The sequence below is a fragment of the Eupeodes corollae genome, chromosome 2, assembly GCF_945859685.1.
Source record: "Eupeodes corollae chromosome 2, idEupCoro1.1, whole genome shotgun sequence".
In the NCBI taxonomy this organism is placed as follows: domain Eukaryota; kingdom Metazoa; phylum Arthropoda; class Insecta; order Diptera; family Syrphidae; genus Eupeodes; species Eupeodes corollae.
The window spans coordinates 81,483,015-81,506,945 of record NC_079148.1 but is presented as its reverse complement, the minus strand read 5'-3'; the positions used below and the strand labels follow the sequence as shown (position 1 = coordinate 81,506,945).

Below are 23,931 nucleotides of genomic sequence, written 5' to 3'. Positions count from 1 at the left end.
GACAGAAATATGTCATTGGAACACAAATCAGTGGAACGATTCGTTTCACTTTTGAACATAAAAATTATCAGCTGTTCAGGAAAATGAATTTCCGTCTGGAAAATCGAAAAATAAATTTTTAGAGACAAATAAATGCGCAATTACACTTTTTATTCTTGAAAAAATCGTTTCTTTCCAATCAATCAGTATATAATTTTCATATCTAATCAAAGGGAAACACCGTCAAACATCAATTAAAAAAAATTTTCGGATCGATTTCAATGATAGCTATATTCCCATTTATAAAAAAATCTGCCATACGTTTTAGGTATATAATGCTTATGTAAATAAAAGTACCAAAATGAAGCAATATATTCCATCTATCTGTCTATCAAATCAGCTGTTTGTTATAAAAAATAAAATGTAAAAATTTGTGTCGGTGTGGAAGAATATCCTGAAAATCAATTACTAAGTTAGTCTTTTAAAATTCTTCGTTTTTAGGCTCATTGGGTTGAATCTTTTTTTATAAACTTTCCGCCTTCTCGGAGTTGGTAGAACGCGATTTCAATTACTAAACGAGCTAAACTAGGGCGGCATTATTGTTTTTTTTTTTTAATTTCAATAATGGAGAGAAATCAATGACATTTACAAAATAATAATAACAATAATCTGCTCAAAATCCGTTTAGCTTATTATGGGACTATGCAACCTTGCATATGTCTTATACATAGCATATCTGCGTTTAGAGGCGTTATAGAGATAACATATAACATGTAACATAACATAACATAGACATAACATCTTTACTTGTGCATTTCTCGAATTTCCTATAATGCAGAAATAATGCATTCTAATCTCTTCTCGCTATCTCATAAACAATAATTTTAAAGGTTCATCCTTTCTTTGCAGAAATCAAATGCAGACATGTAAATCAACCACAAATTATAAAAAAAATTATTTTATTTACAAAACTGGTAGTGTACAGATGGCCTTAGCTTTCTACTTCCTAAGAAAATTATCAAATGCTGGAACCAAAAATATTCAGCACATTTTATTCTTTGCGCATGACATTCGCTTGAGCTAAAACAAATTAGTTTCTTCCCCTTTATTCTTTCTGAACGTAGTTTTCGTGAGATTTGATTTCACTGTCTGCTGTCGCTGTGATTCAATCGTGCTTAAAGTTACTGACTTCACATATCTGAATAAATTGTATTGAGCAAAGAAAGCCTATTTTAAAAACAATAATTTAATCAAATTTAATTATCAAGATGGCTCTTAAAGTGCTCGTTGGCCAAAGTGAGTTAAAAATTTAACATACATCAGTTTTTTCTTAGCCCATTAGCCATTATCATCTCAAGTGTTCTTTCTTATATTGATAACGCCCCATTAGTGTTTTCCTTAATAAATAATGAAAGTTATTTGTTTACTCATCGCATATTATTCCATTGGAAAAAATATTCATTAATTTTTACGATATTTTATACAATAGAGAATAAGCTATCAATTCTTTTATTTTAGAAAATATCCATTCCGTAATGAAAACTTACTATCGATTTTTCAGTTGAGAATTTTTTTCGTTTTTGCACCTGCGCCTTTTCTAAGAAAATTTTTTGATAGAAATTCAGCAGATCGATGACGTCATTAGTTGTGATTTCTTTTTGACTTTTTCTTTGTCACCGAAAATAGAAAAATCGTATTTAATTGTGTGTTTTGTTTTTATTTTTATTTGTTTACAATTATTGTTTTAAGTCAAGCATGGAAGAAAATAATAGGGGGAGGAGTGTGGGTCAGGGTGATGCTGGTGAATGAATCATAATTTTGATTATTGAAACTTAAGGCCCTTAATAACCAATAAAAATGAATGAAGTCTAGATTATTAATCCTTATTGATCACCATTTTGCTGATACCTCGTCTCGAAATTAAATTCCCGTACAATGAGTCAACATAATGCAACGGCCTGCGTTTATAAATTATAGCAACAACCAAAATAAAAAGCCATATGCATAGGTAATACCTACTTTCTTCTATTCAGGCTCAAAGCAGGAATTCAGAGGTTAACTAAATATGTTGTTGAATTAAATAAAGCTTAAAAAGTACAATTTGTTAAACTAAATTAAAATGTGGGAAATAAAAAAAATATATATTTCAATCACCCTTATTCCAATTAATCATACGCGTTGGATTAAAAAAAATAAACATTTTAGTTTTTGTAGCAATAAAACTACAGTAAAATAAATATTTGCCCACTCAAAAAACAACTCGAAATAGCAATTATGAGTAAATACCAACTAGAAGATCTAAAAACTATCTCAACGCCGAATTTGAAAATGTTTGGCATTTGCATTCAGCTCAACTTTAGCTTTTATTTGATGTACCTACATATATCTCATAAGTTTGTGATTTGGACTCAGCCTCTATCAATTTCTTAAAAATAAATATTTATTGCATATCCGAAATAAAAATTCTAGTAATGCATTTTCTCCAAGAAAATGTATAGAGGGAGAACTTTATTACCACGTTATATAATATTTAAACTTGTTTTTAATTTAAATTTGCCAAAATTACAATTTATGCAGCAAATTAATATTAAAAAGAAAAACGACTCTAATTATTCGCATCACACTTAATATTTAGTACTTCGTTGCAAATCCTTTCGATTTAATAGTGTTATCAAGTCGTCGATGTGTTAAAGAGACAAGTTTTAAGTTTAAATTTCAAGTTCAAGACTTATTTTCGTTTACCATTCTACTTTTTTAACAAGTAGCTTCTTGTCTTCCTTTGCTTTTTCCTTATTGCTCATATTATGAATCCTATATTTAATGGGTTGTGCAAGGGTTTCGTTGCATAATTTTTGCTATTTCTCGTACTGATTTACCGAATGCAACAGAACCAATTTTCGAATTTCCAATTATGTTTGCTTTCCTTTTAAATGAATTAAAAGTTTTTTTTATTAACACATAAATATGTTATACAATTATAATTAAGTTCAACTACTTCTATACTTTATGTTGGAGAAATTCAATCAGGTTATTTTCTCTCTGAAGGAAAGAATTTATAATTGACTTGAAGAGTGCCCTTGAATTCAACCCCTTTTGTTGCATGGAATTGATTTTTTATTATTCTCAAGCTAGACATTAAAACATGTATTACATGCTATTACAGTCTAAACGAATTGATTCCTTATTGGAGACATAGAAAATGTTGAAGACGTTGTGTTACTTATTTTTTGTTTTACTCTTTCCAGAAATCATGAATGAGGTGGTGAAGTACAAACCTCCAGCTAATCCCAAAAAGGGGGCAGCAGCTAAGCCAGCAGGGGCTGGAGTCGAATGGAGAGTACTTGTCGTAGACAAGCTAGCCATGCGAATGGTATCTGCTTGCACTAAAATGCATGAGATAAGTGCTGAAGGAATAACATGTAATTGAACAATAGACTGACTTTAATTATGTTTCTATAATAAATACTACGAATATATTCATTTTAGTGGTTGAAGATATCAACAAGAAACGAGAACCACTTCCAACAATGGAAGCCGTATATCTTATTACGCCATCTGAAGAGTCTGTTAAAGCACTTATGCGTGATTTTGAGAACCCTGCACGTCCGATGTATCGGTATGCACACGTCTTTTTTACTGAAGGTATGTTTTGAGGAAATGTTTTAATTAATTTTCAATTTCCTATTAAAATTTACAAAATAAAACGAATTACACAAAATAATTGATTGTAATATACCTGTATTTAGCTATTCCCGATGATGTTTTTGAAATATTACAGTCGTTCAGGGATATACACGGAAAATTAATTGCCAAGAAGTACTTTATGACGTGTAAAGAAATCAATATAGCGTTTATAGCTTACGAAGATAAGGTATTCCTACAAAACTGGTTCACAAAAAAAAAAACAAAGGAAACAAAGTGTTTGATCCATTTAACGCGACTAACTTCACAGTTTCTTACTAATACTACACCGTGTGTGTAAAGGAAAACGTCCATTTTTAATACTTTGATTGTTTATTTTTAAATGCTTAAGTCCTTGTCGCTGCTTTGGGGGTTTTATTGCAGTATTAATCAAATAATGAATTCATATAAAAATAACAAATTTACGAACGGGGTTTAATACAACTTCATTCAATAATTTAATTTATTTCACGATTCAGATGAACATGGAGCAATTTCGAAATAAATATAAAAAGTGCAGGCAAAACCTGAATTTTATTTTGGAACAATACCATTTCGTTTCGTGTAACGTTTTTGTATGTCGGCTTAACGGTTTAACTATGTAATCGCTGGTTGTTTTGACGTTACATTTCATTCCTTCTAAGAAGTATTTTTCAAAATAAATTAAGTTTTTTAATGTTTCAATGTAATTCATAATTTAGGTTAGTCCCTTGAAGTGTAGCAGATATAACCCTATGGAAACATAATGTTGTTTTTACCAGTAACATATTAATTCCTGGTTTTATTTTAGATAACTATTTGTTTCAAACAAAGAAAGGTATATTTTTGTTTCCCCATACTTCTTTGATTTATAATAAGATTTGAAGAAGTAATCTGTTTTTTGTGTAATTTAATTATTAATAAAGGAATGAGTGTGCTAATTATATAAAACTTATGTAACCACAAAATTTGGCTTGTAAGTTCATTAAAAAAATGGTAAGATCCAAATGGTAAAATTTTGTTTAAGGTTAAAGAAAGTATTTTAGCATATATTTTATTGCTATACAAGATAACTAAAATTTGAACATTTAAAAATATTCAACACTTAGTTTGCATTATTTTTTATTCATTATTTTAGAATAATTAGTGCTTCCCGATATCCTTTAATTTCCTTTGAATATTGTATAAAGTAAGTCGTTTAATAACTCCACATTTCCTAATTATTTAAAAAATATGTCACCTCACTGGGTTATTTTGTTTTTTAAAAAAAAAAAAGTTAATTTAGTTCATTAAGTTCATTTTATTTTTAATTATAGTTTGTCCCGAAGAACTGTTCAATGATTTGTGTAAATCGTGCGCTGCAAGAAAGATCAAAACTCTAAAGGAGATCAATATTGCTTTTCTTCCGTACGAATGTCAGGTGCGAAAATTTCATATATCTTAAAAACCTATGTGAAACTCTAAACACCAACAAAAAATAAAAATAAAAGAACAGAAAGAAGAAAGCCGCGCATATCATTGCACGCTTTTTTTGTCAATAAAAATAAAAGGCAAATAAAATCATCGAAAAAAACACAAATTATTTTAAGAGATGAATCTCCTTAAGTTTTGCTTTAATTTTTTGTAGTGTTCAATTTAATGTATGTTTATGTGTACAGAAAAGCAAATCGACCAGCAATAACAACAGCTAACAACAACAACAGATTAACCCCACAGGATATGCCAAATTACAAATAAATAAACAGACACGAGGCTTGTTTTATGCTTTTTAGTATTTTGTTTTACTTGTAAATAAAAAAAGAAATTGATAATAACACAAAAAGTGTATAAAAAAAGTCTTATGTTTGTTTTTGTAATTTGACATTTACCTCAAGGGGAAACACCAAATTGCACACACTATTGTTAAAAATCACTGTCACCTCTTTTGTAGCTATAGAACTTTCCGTCTCCTTTCTCCTTGCACTCTCTATTATGTCTCATAATTACCTAAATATTAAACTTTCCCTTAATTATTTAAGATTTGTTTTTATATATAAACAACAACTCGCTTTAAAAAGCATTATCAGAAACTTGATTGCGCTTTTGATAGCAGGATATGCATATTTTATTATTATTTATATAGTTTGGCAATTTACATGTAAATTATACGCTCATGAATATTCGTTTCGATTGATTGATCGAAAGTTTAAATGCTGTGTATAAGTGAAAAACTCATATTTCTTAAAATAATAAATGATGTCCATGTGCCAAGAAATCAAATTTGTAGGGTCTAGAATGCAGGTTCTACTGCTAGGTCCCTGGCAAGCTGTTTTCAGAGCAATAATCATGATTGAGTTATCTATTGAAATAGGTAACACCTAAGTTGCGGGTTTCCTTTACTGGACGGTTTTCGCCAATGGATTAGGAGATTCTTCGAGCTAAACTTCATCGATCTTAATGATGGACTGCCTCAGCTTTGTAATTATCCAGATAATTCATAAGTATTTTGTCATAACAAGAATTACTTTTATTCGGAGAACTACATTTACGTGTTTTGTTCTTTAAATTGTTGAGAGTTTGGGTTCATTTATTTGTATGAACCAGTAAAAGATTAAAATCAAAAAAACTATTTGATGTCATGTATATCTCTCGCAGGTAGTCGTAAAAGAAGATTTTAATAAGTTTTCTATTTCTTATGTGTTTTAACTTTATGTGGTTTATTATGCAGGTAGTAAATAGAGAGGACAAAATACATTTATTGTTTGGCTTTTTGGTACCTTTATTTTATTTTAACTATTCAAAGGCTTTCTCATTAATTAAACTGATGATAAAATTAACATTTTTTCTGTATTATGATTTACACGATACTTCTCCAAAGGAGTTTTTTTTTTTAACTGAACAGAAGCCGTACCTCTGCATTGTTTATAAGATCACGTTTTTAAATATACCTCTCTGAAAATCGAATATACATATGTATATGTATATATTGGAAGCTGTTTTCAAGGCTATAGTAAAATTAAACATAGTTCTTTACAAAAAGTGATTTGATGTCTGCACAAAGCACAACACATTTTATTCTAGATACACTTTAAATCATTTTGGTATCTCAGTTTATTTTCGTAATTTTTCATTAGTTATGATATGACTTATGGGTCTTCATTTGACTTTTTCTATATTTTTGAAAAAGCTTGAATGTAATTCCTTTGTATTTTAGAACAATTCCAAATACGGACTTCAATTTAAGCTATGTGTGTTCAAACTCAAAAATACCCGTTTTCAATATTATTTTTATATTTTTTTTTTTCAATATTTGCCAAAACCTTCGTGTTATAACCATAAGACTACGAATTCGTAACAATAACAACAATGGGTTTTGTACCGTTTTGTGTTTCTCTATTAAATGATGAGACTTACAACTTATAAGGATTTTTTTTTAAATAAATTAGATACTAAGAAAATTGTAAACGAAATAAGGGATTGTGGATTTGGAAAATATCTTTATTTTGTATTAATTAAAAAAACTACTTTATGAATTTACTTAACCTCATATATGTTTTATTTTTTAATTATAAAAAGTTTTATCTCAAAAACCTGACGTGATAGATTGATTTTGAAGCCGATTTCGAAAAAGTATAATTTGTTTGGCAATAACATACCTTGTCGACCAGTTTTATATATATTAAAATAAATTGTGATATTTATGTATGATGTAAGTTATTTTTATGTTTGCATGCTTTTGTCATTTGTATTTAATTTTCCCGCTTCTGTTCCGCTTGTATTTGTTGTGCTTCTATCGAACACTTAATAACACTCTTAAATGTTGTGAAATGTTTGTTAAAAAATGTGTTCAAATAAATTACAACGCAATATATTTCATAAACAGGTATTCTCCCTTGATTCCCCGGATACATTCCAATGCCTTTATTCGCCAGCATTCGCTTCGATTCGTGCCAAGCACCTCGAGCGTATCGCCGAACAAATTGCTACTCTTTGTGCTACTCTAGGTGAATATCCGATGTTACGTTATCGTTCTGATTGGGACAAAAATGTGGATCTAGCTGCTTCGGTACAACAGAAGTTAGATGCATACAAAGCTGATGAACCGACTATGGGCGAAGGACCCGAGAAGTCACGTTCTCAGTTGCTTATTTTGGATCGTGGTTTTGATTGTGTTTCTCCACTTTTGCACGAACTTACTCTTCAAGCTATGGCTTATGATTTATTGGAAATTGTCAACGATGTTTACAAGTATACTCCGGCACCAAATGCTCCCGATAAAGAGGTACTTTTAGACGAGAATGATGAATTGTGGATTGAGCTTCGTCATCAACATATTGCTCTTGTTTCAACACAAGTAACACAGAATTTGAAGAAATTTACAGATTCCAAACGGATGACCTCAAGTAAGTAGGCAGTTCAATTAGATACAAGTGAAATGTGTGTTTTGGTGTATTATTGAATTATCCTGCATCTTTTTCAATGTGGCTCTTCCAATTTGGGTTTCATTTATAAATGTAATCTCATTTTATAAGAATAAATTTTAAATTTTATTCTGATTGAATTCACAGCCGATAAGTCCTCAATGCGTGATCTATCGCAAATGATCAAGAAGATGCCCCAATATCAAAAGGAATTGTCCAAGTATGCAACTCATTTGCATTTAGCAGAAGATTGCATGAAAGCCTATCAAGTGAGATAACTTAAAATGTATTTCTACAAAGATAATATTATCTTTGTTTATATCACTTAATTACAGAACTACGTAGATAAACTGTGCCGGGTAGAACAAGATTTAGCCATGGGTACCGATGCTGAAGGGGAAAAAATCAAGGATCACATGCGAAATATTGTTCCCATACTCCTCGATCAGGTTGGACTTAATTGTTTTCGTATTTCTTTGTTTTCAAAGATATAACCAATATTTGCCATGCTATTTAATTTAAGACTGTTCCAAACTGCGATAAAGTTCGCATAATTGCCCTGTATGTGATGATCAAAAATGGAATATCAGAAGAAAATCTAACCAAACTTTTTACACACGCCCAGTTGGGTCCAAAAGAACAAGATATGGTTAGGAATTTAAGCTTCTTAGGTGTTAATGTGATTGCCGATGTGAGTAAGTTAGTTGAATTATTTGAACGATTTGTAAAGTTTTTACTTGTAGAGTCGTAAGAAACCATACACAGTTCCCAGGAAGGAACGTATTACGGAACAAACCTATCAAATGTCTCGTTGGACACCAGTTATTAAAGATGTGATGGAAGATTGTATTGAAGATAAACTAGATCAGAGGCACTTTACATATTTGTCTGGTCGTGCCCAGAATGCTACATACCATGCACCCACAAGGTAAGTTTGTACTAAAGCTAATTGATAAGATGCATATAAAAGTGTGAATACAATAATAATTCTTTTAAGTTATGTGAGATTCGTTAATAATCATTTCCGATAGTAAGTATTTTAAAGCTGTCTGCAGCTCTTTATTTTTAAAATGCTATAAAACCTATTCCAACATCAGATAAAGTCAATACCCAAACAAATCAGTGCAATGGTAGTCATTACCTATAAATATGATTTCTTTTCTCTTTTGTAAGGCAACTCAACTCTTCAGTTGAAGGCAAATGAAAAAACCACACAAAGTTAGAATAAAGTAGTGACTGCAATTTTAGCTTTGCATACAACAAGCAAAGTGAGATAAAAGTAAAGAAACTTAAGGGGGTATTCTGGTCTAGAGACATGAATCTTAGGTAATTTTTGAAGTGCTGTAGAAAAAAGCAAGCAACAATTTTACCATCAATTTTTGTATACATTATTTATTCACATTAGAAGCATACAACAAAAAATAAAAAAGTAAAAAAAAATCAAAATTCCGTTAGTTATCAGCTGATGGAGTGGTGCCTCTCAAAAATTTGGTGCGTGACCATACCCACGATTTTAACTCTCCTAGAAATCTGAAATCAAAAACTAAAAAAGATTATTAATCTACAATAATATCGCAATGTCTGGAACTACAGAAAAGTTACAAACATTTTTTTTTACAAAATGGCGACTGCCTTAAAAAAAAATTACCACTCTTTTGAACATTCTTCGATTTGTTAAAAATAGTAAAAATGAAAATATGGGGATGGCCGTAGTTCCGGACGTAGACAAGTCCCTAAAGAAGACTCTCTTAAAATTTCAAGTAAATCGGTTCGGCAGAACCTGAGAAATCGTGGGTATCAGATTCAAAAAGACAGTTCTGAGAAAAACGCGTTTAAAGTACCCCATCATGTCTTTTGTTCTATTAGTTGCAGCCCAACCGATTTGGATGGCTGCTCAGCAAAATACTTATTTCTCCGAAAATAATTTGAATTTGGGAAAATCCTCTCGTAGACATATTCTTAAATAGTTAAACTATGAAAATATGAAAAGAAAAAAAATCGATTTTTTTTTATTTCTAGACCAGAATACCCCCTTAAGCAAATTTTGTTGTCTTGTCTCTTACAAATCCAAATAAAATAATTTTTTTGACGAGCGGGCTAAGGCAAATACCAAACTGTAATTAATATAGGTTATAAGTTTACATACCCAACATCTGAACAAATTGTGAGTTTTCCTGTATACTCCGGTTTAAAGGTGGAGATCGATTCCGTTTGAAGTTTGAAGGCAAGTTAAAGTTAATTGAACATTTTGTCACAGTTTTCTTTATAAATATGCTTTAGGCTTGTACCAAGCATACAGCAAATGTAGATAGATTCTTGTACAACACAAACAATGAAACGATATCCACTGGCTAGCAATAGCAGCAATATAGGCAGTCAGTCTCCTATGGGGCTTTGCTGGTGCTATCAAATAGACTGAACTGAACACTGAGAAATCAGTGCTTAAGGCATCTTCTTCTTAAACCAAAATCAAAAAAAAGAGGGATGCAATCCACACTGATCCATCCCGTGTGTCGATTTGTCTTGCTTAAAACTTTAATTTAATTTGCAGTCAATATCTTCCCTTGTTCTCCTAATACTTGAGTCGAAAACCATTTCTTATCAGTTTTTCATTTGAATTTTTTTTTAATTACTAACAATATTTTGCACGAGTATGATAAAATAGTTTGATTTCAATATCTATTTTTGTTTATGAGATTTTTAGTCGAAAACCAATTTGTAGCAATCTTAGTAGCAATTTTTGAAAGTTTTTACTTCTTATGCAAACAAATACATATTGGATTTTTCTAAGAAAATTTAACACTAAATAAAATCATTTTGAATCATCGAACATCAATTTTTACTAATTGCGCGTAATATTTTGTGTAAACCTTAACTTTTATAGAAAAAAAATGATTACCGGATTCTTATAAAAAATGTACTGAATGCAAACACAATAAGATTAAATTAGTTTGAAGCTAAAATGTAAAATTTTTAAAAAGATTTGAGTTCAAAATCAATTTTTACCAAGTTTTAGTAATGTTTTTGTCAATTGTGTCAGTTTAATTTTTCTCAAAATTTTACTGAATGTTGACAACATTTTTTTATAAGATAAAATAAGTTAGTAAAGTTAATCTGTAATTTTGAAAGAAGATACTTTACTCGAAAATTAATGTTTACTAACTTTTAGTAGTGTTTTTTTATTGTTTTATTTTTTGTGAAATTAAATTTTTCTCAAAATTTTACTAGATGTCAAAAACGAAAAAAATACTTCTTTGCAAACAAAATATTTTGGAGACTAAATCGTTTTTTTGTTTGTAAAATAATCGAGCTGAAGATACTGTCTTTAATAGTAATCTATAACTTTACGAATGTTTTAGTACTGGTCCCGAAGGTGTACCATCATCCATTTTAAATAAATGTGCTGCGTACTTAGGACACCTGTTAGTGTTCTTTTCAACATGTCTTCAAATAACTCGCTGTTTCCGTTTATCTGGAAATGATTAACTACCGACCCATTGCTAAACTATACCTAAACTGTTAATGTCTATGGTGTGTAGCGTCCTTTTTTTATGAATTCTGGTCCATAATGCCCCAAGGGTAGCCATCTTGGTCCTATTCTATTTGTTTTATTTATAAATTACTTGGTTTCGATCATACAAAATTCGTTTGTCCTAATATATGCTGATGACATTAAAATTTTCAAAATAATTCACATCTGACTGTCTTCTCTTGCAAGATAAATTATTATTGGAATGGTGCATTAATAATCGTCTTGTTTTAAATGTTGACAAATGTAAAACCATGAGTGTTACACGCAAAAAAGTTCCAATCGTTTTTCATTACATGTTTGATTCTTATCCTTCAAGTAGAGTATATGTATTTCTGACTTGGGTGTTGTCTTAGATTCTAATCTAACATTTAATGAACATATTACCTTCATAGTTAAAAAAGCCAATAATAGAGTTCTGGGTTTCATTAAGAGATTTCGTCGGGATTTCCATATGTTTTAAAATTACTTTTTTCTTCATTTATGAGACCAGTCCTGGAATATGCCTGTACAGTATGGTCACCTTCCTACTTATAAAATAAATGAAAAAATAAATCATCATCAATTCTCAGTCGTTGAAGTAGATTCAACCTTTGGTGGAAAGCTTTAGAAAAGAGCACTAACCTGAAAACTTTGACAAAAAATCGAAGACTTGCGTGCACTGCCATTACGGGAGCAATGAGATCCATTCCAACTGCGGGACTGCTCAATCTAATTCCCCTAGACCTACTTGTTCAAGAATCTGCGGCCAAAAGTGCCCCGAGACTTAGTCAAACTAAAGTCTGGATAAACAGTTCCATAGGACATGCCCAGATCCTTCATAAAGTTGTGGGTCACAGTACTACAACAGACTATAAAATACCCGAACTTGATTTTCATAAACCATTCCAGGCCGCCATCCCAAGCAGAGAGGAATGGATAGATAATATACCATACTCCAGTGAGTCGTCAATAGCTATCTATACTAGGCTTCTATTCTGAAGCTCTCAAGTTAACCGCATCGCTTAGGCTTCCAAACTACAGTAGCGTCTTGTGGAGGTCCTGGCAGTGACAATAGATGCTAAAAAGGTATCAATGATGGCGATACCACAAGCTGATATCACCTTTTAAATTGATAGCCAAGCGGCAATAAAAGCGATTACTGCAACTGAGGTAAAATCAAAACTTGTTTCATGCTGCCTCAAAGAGCTTAAGGTTTTTGGCGCAGAGCACAATATTAGACTCTGCTGGGTGCCAGGCCACATCGATATGCTAGGCAATGAGAAAGCTGATGAATTAGCAAGGTTGAGTCAATGCTTGACGTAAGCCAAGCTCAGCTAGTTAGCACCCCTACTTGTTATTTAAAACAGAAAATTTCAAAAAGAATAACTATCAAGGCCGATGAAAGGTGGAACCTTCTTGACACCTGCGACACTACAAGAAAGATCTGGCCCTGTTTTAACAAACAAAGAACGGAAAGAATTATGCAGTTGCACAAGGGATCACTTCGATATCTTGTGAGTATAATCACCGGACATAATCTGTTAGGTTATCATATGAAAAAGATGAGAATTAGTTCAAATGATGTATGCAGAGGATGCGGTGACAAGGAGGTGCATGAAGACACTCCGTACTTTCTGTGTCACTGTCCCGCACTCTCCCATCAAAGGAAGAAACTGCTTGGCAACTATTTCTTCGGGGATTCAGAAGAACTCTCTAGTATGCCAGGTATGAACATTCTGAACTTCGTCAAAGCCTCTAACTGGCTTGACTAACTGTACACATAGGTTTTTCTTATTAGCTTGAGTAGCAATACTCACGGGTATCACAATGGATCTGTATTGATCTAAGTGTGACGGTAAAGACATCAGCTGTCAGCCCCTCAACCTAAAGTAACGTAAATAGCCTTAAATCAATTATTTGAAATCTATAGTAAATTTCACTCTTGTATTAAAAAAAACCGTTAGTTTTTTCACTTTCTTGAATTGCTATGGTATGTAGTGCTTGGCAAGAAATTGTTTAAAAATCACAATGCAACCAACTAAAGATTTAATAAATTATCTATAGGGAGGTCTTTAGATGGCGTTATTGATAGATAGAGGCAGGTACTATTTACCTTCTTTTGTAGTCGGTCCGATTAATCGAATTGAAAATATAGTCTAAATAAAGATTTTTAGGGTGGTGTCTGTGCTTGCGTGTATACTTACTTTCGTACGTCCGTATGTTCGGAAAGTTTTTTCGTCGTAAATAGGCCAAGAACCATTAGAGATATTAAGTTCAAATACATTTTGTTATAAAAGTAATAATGCAGAAATGACTCTCAAAAAACTTGAGTAGGTTAGCAATTTAAAAAAAAAGGTGAACATTTTGGTTAGCCCAAAATATCTCACGAACTAATAAAGCTAGCGACTTTAATTATTACTGTCACCTCGAACAACGTTTTTGACATCTATTGAAATTTTGAGAAAAATTGATTCTTACAAATAAAAACCTAAAAAATAACATTACTAAGAGTTGTAAAAATTGATTATCAACTCAAATATCTTTTCAAAAATTAAAAATATTGGATTCAAACTAATTTTATCTCACAGAAAATATTGTTTTCGACATTCAGTACATTTTTTTTAAAAAGCCAACAGTCAGTTTTTTTCATAAAAAAATTAAAATCTACTAAAAATAGTATGCAAATGCTAATTATTAAAAATTGTTTTTCTACCAAAAATCTCGTTAGCAAAAATAGGTTTTGAAATCAAACTATCATCATATGAAACCTATTGTTGTTAATTTCTTAGAAAATTAAAATAAAAACTTTTTCAACAAAACGCAAAAACGTACTATTATTTTATTATATAACTGGTTTTATTTCTTCTAGTTTTAATCTTTCACGTAATGATGGTTTCACATCACGGCCTTAAAACTAAGTCAAAATTAACAAATCCTAATAACTGAAACAAATAAACTGAAAAAAATATAAATAGGAAACGAAACGACTTAAAGTATTTCATTCATGGTTCTTATGCCAACAGCATAATTTTGTGAAAAACCAAATATTTTTTAATAATACTTTGAATTTATCTTTTATTTTTCAGCGCTCGATATGGTCACTGGCATAAGGATAAAGCCCAAACAGCTGTCAAGAACGTGCCGCGTCTAATTGTATTTGTTGTTGGTGGTGTCAGTATGTCCGAAATGCGATGCGCATATGAAGTTACAAATGCAGTAAAAAATTGGGAAGTCATAGTTGGTTCTTCACATATTCTTACGCCTGAAACATTCCTTTCTGATTTGGGAAGCCTTTCCAAAGAAGACTAGGCTATAATCGATGGTTAACAAATTAATTTCAAATATAGAAAAAGAAACCAGAGACGGAGCTAAAGTTAAAATAAAACTCTAATTAAATTTATTTATTCCTCCTTTACTACAATAACCATAAACGGAAAATAAAAAAAGTATAAAAAAGTTATAATCAAAACCTATGTTTGTGTATCGGAATAATTTGTTATATACAAATACACAATATTTAACTCATTAATTAATTTATAATTTAAAACGTGATAAATCAATATAACCTCTAAAAAAAAATGAATTTTTGTGTTTAAGGTGCTTTATATTATGTTATGTATTAAGCCTGTTTTTATTTTTTGTTTTGTTACTTGAATAGTGTTTAATTATTATAAAAGTAAAATGTGTCTAACAAGATATGATGTGCTTTATCACTTTATTCTTAGTATATACTAAACGTTTTTTGATTAAATTTAAACTTTCCAGTTTATCAAATTAAAAAAAAAGTATTTGTAATTTTTTTTTTTTTTACTTTATCTACACATAGATTTGAATTTTATTATCTTGTTTTTTATATAATTACTTATTCTAAACAAATTTCCATTGCATGACGCGGCTTATGCCTCCTTTTAGACCGAGGTTGATAATCCACTACAACAAATTCTTGTTCAAGAACATCAGTTAATACTTGTTGTAGTACACGTAAACAATTCTCGGTAGAGGTTTTTAATTCAGTGAATGTAATAAAATGTGAGCTTTATCTGCACATTTAAAACTTACCATATTGACATCGAGGTATATTTAAACATTTTAAAGTGTTTTTGTTTACTTTGACACGTTTAAAATTACGTTACTTCACGAGTAGTAAGCCAGTTCCTATTCAAAAAGCGTATAATGGTCAAGCATCAAACTTGTTCTTTGTTAGCCAAAACTTATAATACTTGGACAATAGTGGTTATGAACAAATATCTATTTTCTTCGATAAGCCCTCGAAAATTATTTCAAGATAAAATCTAAATTAAGGATCTTCTCGAGGTCTCATTTGCATAGACAGCTTATCGTTTTTCACATTGAGTTTGATGTTTGCCTCTTAAATAACTGGAATACTATTCTTTTAACATAAGTTGAAATTTCCTCTTTAATCTATAAACTAAAATGTGTTTGATTTGTTTAAAAAAAAATTCAAATAATAAAATGTTGTTAAAAAATATTTACATTCAAAAGTTATCTTTAATCATTCAAATAATTACAAACTACTAAAAATCTTATAAGTTAGTTTTCAAAGTTATATAAATACATACAATTATTATATTGAATAAATCATTAAGATCAACATTATAAACAAAAATTGTCAATTTATTGTTAAAATTATATTAAAAAACATAGATTAATTATTATTAATAATTAAAAAATAACATTTTAAATTAAAACTATTGTATTATTAAAAGTAAAAATGTAAATTTAGATAAATAATATTATCACACTTGTACTTTAAATTTTAATTATTAGTGTGAATTAAACAGGAATAGTTTAAACAATGATAAACAAAAAAGATATTTGAATTTTTTGAAGTGTATTTTTTAAAAGCTTTTTTTATATTATCTTGAAAATTCTTTTTACTCACTGGAAGTTGTATGAAGCAGCTTAAATTCTTTAAATTGAAGAATTTCTAAAAAAAGATAAGTAAAATATATATAGTTGTATTGAAATGGTCCTCAATTTAAGTTCTTTTGTAGACATTTGACAATTTTTGTAAACTATTGTCCGAATTTGTACGGTTCTCAGTCTAAATTAAAACATTCTTATTTTTAGTACAGAGATCTTGTACATCAAAGTCGTATTCGGGCGAAATATGATCGTATAAATCGAAGTGAACATTGTTTGACATTTGTCTCTGAAAAGAAAAAACAATTGTTTTCAATTGTAATGTTTAAAATTAGCTTTTATCCTTGTTTATATTTTTTTGGGGCGCTTAATTTTTATTTTGAAATGTATTTCAACATTACAGCTGCCTTTTAGTGGTTTATTTACAATCAAACTTTTAAAATCATAAACAGAATACAATTTTTATTTTAAAGACAACACAAAGGACCTGAAAGTAAGGCAAGTTTCTAGTATCTGATTGGCCAGCTGCCAAAAAATTGCCTTCAAATTAAGTCAACTTTAAGGGAAAGTTGACTGGAAAGTTCGTCAAGAAAAATCTCCCTAACTATCAAGTCAAGTGAACTAATGATTATGTCATTGTGAGACAATTGATGACTTTTTTTAATTCAACTGAAAGCTGAAACTTTAGTACTCCATGAATTATTTATTTTCTGCACAATTTCATTTAATCTTTTGTGTAAAAGGGTTCCTTTTCAAATTGGAAGAGAAATGAGTAATATTTCTCTACAATAAAAAATACAAATCGTGAAGGATTTGTAGCTTGCCTGAGGGGTGTTTTGTAGACAATAATGTTTTTGATAGTTTTTGTACAATGAACTGAAGGTAAAGGTTAGTGAAGTAAAGTTCCAAGTTTGAAGACTATGACAGTTGACAGTTGCCTTGGTCAAAATTTACGTTCAAAGAATGAACTTGACTGCAAATGAATTCCCTTATGTTGTCTGGACCTGCCCAATCTTTTTTGTGCACTGACTATATTTTTTTAGAAATTAGATTGGAAAAAATAGAAATATTCTGGTCAGGGACAAGTCCACAAAGCTTGGTACAGCCGTACAAAATATGGGTAGGCTTCAATCAAAGAACGAAAAATAAAATGTTTAACACTAATTCAAACCCACTCTTATTTTTTTGTAATAGAAATAAAATTAAACGTAAATAATATTTTTTTCTATTGAAGGTAATAGGCAAATTTAGGTCGCTTGCGAGCTCGGTAAAACTTCTATTGTATCAATTCCTAGCCATGAGTATTTCAACTTGCCACTACTTATTCTCGAAGTATTATTGTCAATTGTCTTTTTCATAAGCATATATACATAATTTACACATGTCTGTATATACATACATTTCTAGCAGAATTTGGGATTCCAGGACTTTGGAAGCTGAATGCGTTTTAGTGATTTAGATGGTTCGAGTTTTTTTATTAAGGTTGGGGAAAATGCAATTGATTTTTGGATCTATATTCAAGCAAATATGTACTTATTTTACAATGCAGATATATGCACAGTTATACCAATTAAAATAGAAATCCGATTAAACACAATTTTAATCTCGAAAAAAGGCAAGATCTTATATACTAGCAGTGATTTAAGTGAAATTAAATTCAAGCTAAAGCAGTGCTTAAAGGGCTTACATCAATTTGTTTAGATCAAGGGCTAACCCCGGACGTGCTATAGGTTATGAAATTGAGCAAGTGCCGTTATTTTTAGTTAAAAAATAAGGAATCATACGGAAAATCATGAAGATAGGCAAGTAACCGCAGCAACAGCAGCTTAGAGACGAGCAATTTTAAGTTGTGGTTCAAATTAAATAGCACCACGGGGGTTCTATTTGCTCTTCACCCTTCCTATTTTAGTGAAAGCTGAACTATGTCCCTTACCGTTTTTATTAAAATACTAAATATATTAAGAATGATTCGCAATCCTTTTTTGTGGCACTCTTTAAACTAGCCCATGTATGTTATATATTTAACACAGTATTTCCAAGTTCCTCATCGAACTTTTTCTTGCTTTAGTAATTTTTAAGAAATAAGCGATACCTTTTCATTTTTTTATAATACCAGATTTTCGACCAACTTTTTTTTAAAAGCAATTATATAAATATATAAGATTTGATGAATCTAATGTATATGTATATTCTTTTTACTCAACTTAAAGTCTAAAAATTGGGGTTTTAAAATCAATAAATTAATTAAAGCTCAAATGTATATTACACATAGTCAAAAAAGTCTCCGTACAGCAGCTTTCTTTTTGTCGATTCTGAGATCAATTATTTACTATAAAAATATATTAAAAACAGGTTTTTGAAAATCACAATCACAATTTTTTAAAACTTGGTAAAAAGGTGAAGGTGGAAACTACCTTTTTTTTCAATGTTGTCACTTTGGTTATTAAATTTATTCCTAGTACTTTTTTCAAAAAAAAAAACACTAAAATAAGGCTGCAGTACGGAAACATTTTGGAATATGCGTATGTATACACTGCCGGTCAAAAGAATAGAAACAGGTATTTTCGAGAAGTAAAATTGATATTTCCCCCTTTACATGATGAAAAAACAACTATGTTAAATGAGAGACTATTTTGTTAATAACAAAATATAAAATTTGGGTAAGAAAGGTTTAGCTTTTATGATAAATTGTTAATTTAGTCAAGAATATGCGAAAATAAATTCTATTTTCTAGAGAATTGTAGAGTTGTAAAAAAACTTACTCAGCTCCTTACATTTTTGTATATTTCAGGAAGAAGGAAGTAAACTACATCTTATTGCAATAAAATTAAAATAAAAAAAAACAGAACAAATAATTTAATACTTTTAAAACCAAAATACATTTTCAAAGGAACCTTTAAAGCAAAAATTTATTATTTAGATTTCTAAAGCATTTTCTTAACAAAACATAAGGATAATTATTTCTTGTATAATTTTTTCGAGAGACAGGATTTGATGAATCGTTCTTTAACTAGCTTATTAGCTCAACAAAAATGCTTCCGTTTAGAATGATTCAAGTGTGTTTGTTTGAATTTCAAAAAAAAAATATTGTGAAAAGACATTTCAATCAAGGCCATCATCAACCAAGTCTGGCTTTTGGAAAGGCGGTTTGGGAGCAGAAGCTTGGGGTTGTGGCGGTGCAGTGGCGGCACCTGGAGCACTTCCACCCGATCCTGGAAAACCACCTGGGAATCCTGGAAAACCAGGCATTCCTCCGGCTAAACCTGATCCCTTCATTAAATCAATGAGCTTGGCAATCTTGGGATTATTTTTGTATTTTTCCACATTTGCTGGATTACCACTTATGTCAGCTAGAGCCGCTGCAATTTCGGGATCGTTTAAGGCTGAAAGAACGTCCTGGAAATTCAATCCACCAGGTCCGCCTCCGGCACCCGACTGACCAAAACTTCCTTTGCCTTTATTTTGATCTCTAGCCTTTTCATTTGCTTCTTGTGTTCGACGCACTCGCTCCTGTCGTTTCTTCAGTTCCTTTTCGGCGCGCTTGCGTTCTTGCTTAATGCGATGCTGTTCAATTTTTTTAGCATTAGGAGTAACTTCACGGAGCCACTCATCGGCATCTTCATCAAAGTCTAACTTACAAGCCTGACGCAAATCTTTTGCTGCCTCTTCCCAATTTCCAAGAAGACGATGAGCACGGCCACGGAATTTATATGCCGCAGCTGAATCACAGTTCAATACCAAGGCACGATCGCAGTCACGGATGCACGCATTTGGCTTCTTAAGTTTAAGGAATGCCTGTCCTCGTTTGGCATGGAACAAAGCATTGCCCGGGTTCAATTCAATTGCTTTCGTGTATAAATCAATGGATTCCTGGAACTGTCCTTCTGAAAAAGCAGCAGCTGCTTGCCCACGAAACTCACTTGCCTGCGAGATTTCATCTTCTGTGGGCTCTTTGTCTTCGTCACCCATTGCTTGACTAGGTTCATTGTCAGGCTCAATTACTCCTGAAATATAAGACAAAATAGTTTAAAAAGCAAAATACCTTAATATATTTTTCATTCAATTCGCCTTTAAGAAAATCACAAATTAAATTATAATCAAGAATTTACAATCTACTCTCAGTGCTAATATTTGTGGGAAAGTTTAGAAAAGATAAAGTTCTTTTGTGTAACTTAAGTATTTCTGTTTTTATTTTTATCAACAAACGTCTCAAAATGATAAGAAACTAGTTTTATTAATAAGAAGTAAATAACTTGAAATTGGATTGGATGCTTTATGAGCGAAAGAGTAAGGTACTATCAATCAGTCAGAAAAAAAAGCCAAAAAAAGTAAAAAGAAAAACATTATGACTGAGTTCTTAATTGTAGGTTTTGTTGCCCATGTCCAGCCTAAAATAAGCTGTGGTATATTTATGAAAATAAAACAAAACATGCTTGAAGTCATAATACTTGGTTTAAAATAGAAAACGTTAAGTGAGAACATCAACACTTCGTGTCGCACTTTCGTTTTTACCATAAATCTGCAATCAACTTAAAGACACATTCGGTGAAGCTAATTTGAACATAGTAAATTCTAACAAAAACTAAATCAGCTCTTCTCTTGGTTCTTCCAAAGACGTCAAGCCTATAAACAAAAAGAGTGGGATACATGAAATAACTTGTTACACCTGTAGCAGCAAATACATCCGACAAAGCGCACTGTTGAGTGTCGTACAGCTGAACATTAGAGTTGCATCAACAACAAAGATATTCAAAAAGCAGTCAGTTGCAGCTCATGCATTTGATTTGGCCCACACTGAACCTCATAACATGCCACCTGTCTTCAACAACTAAAAGCTGATAAAAAGTGTTCCTTTTGCCTTCTAAAATGCATTCGATACCTAAGATAATACATAAAGCACAACTAAATTAAGTTTTTTTTTGTGTTTTTTTTTTATTTATATTTTTCTTAATTCATTTTGCGGCCAGTAAAGAACAGACTTAAAAACAAATATATAAATTATTTTTTTTAAACCGTTTGATTTGATTTGTAGTATGTATTGTATACATTTAAAAATTGCTATCAAAGTATTTAAAAACTTATGTTTTTAACTTTGCGGTATATATGATGATGATATTTTTCAAAACCATTTCCAGGTGACCCGTTTTACACTTCAAGTAAGTCCCTTTTGTATTTATAACTTTTTGTTATAGAAATTTCACAAAACTTAACATTGTATTAAACGAAAAAAGATATGAGATGTGTTTAAGAACCAATCCCTATTTGAATGTTCTTGGACGTGTAGACGGAATCCAAATTCATACGATAGCATAAAATAAACTCATATTGCTCCCCTGACACTTTGGATCAAATGCCCATTTGACCGCAAATTGACTGAACAGCAAATTGACTGAACAAAAAATGCTCACGGAGAGCTTATGCAATTAGTTTACATTCATGAACGCTATTTTTGCATACTGCAAAAGTTTTACAAATACGAACTCAGATCATACTAAGAAATAGAAAATATTTCTATGGTATGAAATTACTTTATTTACATAATTTACTTGGATTTAATCGACCCCAACTAAGTTTAAGTATAATTGTATGAAAAACCTAGTGTGGGTTTTTAACAGTCTCACGATATTAAGAGTCATCTGATCAGTACCTTGTTACTAAAGTGCTTTTTTAATTAAATGCATATGACAAGCAAATAAGATAAGTCAATTTTATTAATTCCTGGATACAGCATTTATGCATTATATTATAAAACCCAAATCATCTATAGATAAAACAGTTCTACGCACCAACCTATAAATCAAAAAATATTGAATGCTATGTAAGTTTGGTCGTCAAAGCCTTTCCACTTCTTTAAAGATAAATGTAAGCTCCTTGTACTGACTCTATCTAAATGCAGCATTTAAAGCTAGATTTAACTAAGCGAGTGTAGTAATATTTTAAGAAAGGTACATTTTGTACTCATTGTGTATAAAAGCTTTTGCGCAAGAAAGTCCTTGCACAAGTTTGTAAGTATACCATAGGAATATAGACCAAGATTTCTAGAACGTTTCTTATTTCTTCAAAATGTTAACACTTACCATCCATATCAAGTTCTAATTCTGATTCGGATTCAGATTCCATATCTTCATCAACGTGTTCATATTGTTTTGTTTCATCTTCTTTAGGTTGATCGGGTTTTGGTGCACTCGCACTAAATGGACACGCTCTAAATTATCAAAACGAAACCAATAGTCTCATCAATATTATCGATTGTTCAAACCATAGAAATGAGAATACAAATACAAGCAACTTACCCAGGAAATTTAAATTCTCCTTCAGGCACTTTTCCTCCGAATTTTTCAACAAATTCTTTTACAAAGCTCAACTGAGGCATATTGAGGATTTGTGGACTTGCAGAGCACAAGTCTACAAAAGTTTTTAATTTCTTAAGATCATCTGGCGATAATGGAAGATCCATTTTGTTCTTCCTTCTTTTCTTGTGCAAATTTCAAACGAAACTAATTCTGTTTTAAAATTTTATTTGTAATCTGAGAGAAGTTTTAGTTAACAATTTAATGTTGTTGAATTATTTAGAACTTTATTTAATATGCCGGTTTCTTTTCTTCTTTCTCAACAAGCAAGCAAATAGCAAAGGAATATGAATTAAGAATTTAAATTTTGTATGTCAAATATTTTCTGGAAAAGATGAGAAAAAGAGAGAACAGATAAATCTTAAGTGTGGTCAGAATTAGCTTTAGCAGTGGTGAGTTTTGTTATATTAATGTTGGCAGTAGAAACGAGTTAATGAAGTTGCTAGTGGTTCCTGACATTTAATTCAGAGAGTGTGTTTTTGATATTTGTAGCATATCCGGTAGGTAATAACACCCCGTTTTGAACAAGTTTATTAATATTTTTTCTAAAGCTAAATTGCATCTGCAATTATGAATAAAAGTTGAGCGGAATAGAAGTATCCCAAAAACCGAATGTGTGATTCCACTAATATGAACATTTATGTTCATGTTTAGATCTGCAATAAAATATGCATTAAGGCCGTGTCCGAATTGCGATAAAATGTTTGTTCAAACTTAACGTTTAGTTTAATTTTGACAGTGGCGTAGTATTGAATAAAATGGACTAAAAATTGAATTTGAAATTACTTTACTCATTGATTAAAATAGCATTTACTTCTGCGGAAAAAACACGAAGCCTCCCATAGGTGAAAATCTGCAGAAATAATCAATGTTAAATGCATTTTGAATTTTCATGTGCATGTTCACATACCTTACACAGTTACTGTGTTATTGCAGTCCTCATAAAAATACAGAGGGTAGATTCAAGCGACATAAGGGTACTCGTAAGGCAAATCTGATTGGCTAGCTGCCAACAAATTACCTGGCAATTAAGGCAATTTTAATGAAAAGTTAAATGGAATGTTAGTCAAGAAAAATCTCCCTAACTATCAAGTAAAGCCAGCTTATGTCAAAATGACAGTAAACCATGTTTATTCATTCATATCAA

General features: G+C 30.8%; 2 protein-coding genes across 3 annotated transcripts; one reads left to right on the top strand and one right to left on the bottom strand.

Moving 5' to 3' along the window:
* Window positions 1–1,119: 1,119 nt before the first annotated feature.
* On the top strand, window positions 1,120–16,028 carry LOC129947332 (protein ROP). 2 transcript variants are annotated; one of them, XM_056057853.1, is made up of 10 exons: window positions 1,120–1,275; window positions 3,225–3,398; window positions 3,466–3,621; window positions 4,956–5,059; window positions 7,502–8,021; window positions 8,187–8,308; window positions 8,375–8,488; window positions 8,563–8,730; window positions 8,783–8,967; window positions 14,637–16,028. In XM_056057853.1, the coding sequence occupies exons 1-10, from the start codon at window positions 1,248–1,250 to the stop codon at window positions 14,857–14,859; spliced, it is 1,794 nt and encodes a 597-aa protein (XP_055913828.1). In that variant the 5' UTR covers window positions 1,120–1,247; the 3' UTR covers window positions 14,860–16,028. The 2 variants fall into 2 exon arrangements, with proteins under 2 accessions (XP_055913828.1, XP_055913827.1); XM_056057852.1 differs by lacking the exon at window positions 4,956–5,059 and adding an exon at window positions 3,726–3,850.
* Window positions 16,029–19,286: 3,258 nt separating this feature from the next.
* On the bottom strand, window positions 19,287–23,120 carry LOC129947333 (hsc70-interacting protein 1-like). The gene is made up of 3 exons (XM_056057855.1): window positions 22,728–23,120; window positions 22,512–22,639; window positions 19,287–20,438 (listed from the first exon to the last, which is right to left on the bottom strand). The coding sequence occupies exons 1-3, from the start codon at window positions 22,889–22,891 to the stop codon at window positions 19,537–19,539; spliced, it is 1,194 nt and encodes a 397-aa protein (XP_055913830.1). The 5' UTR covers window positions 22,892–23,120; the 3' UTR covers window positions 19,287–19,536.
* Between the last annotated feature and the right edge of the window lie 811 nt (window positions 23,121–23,931).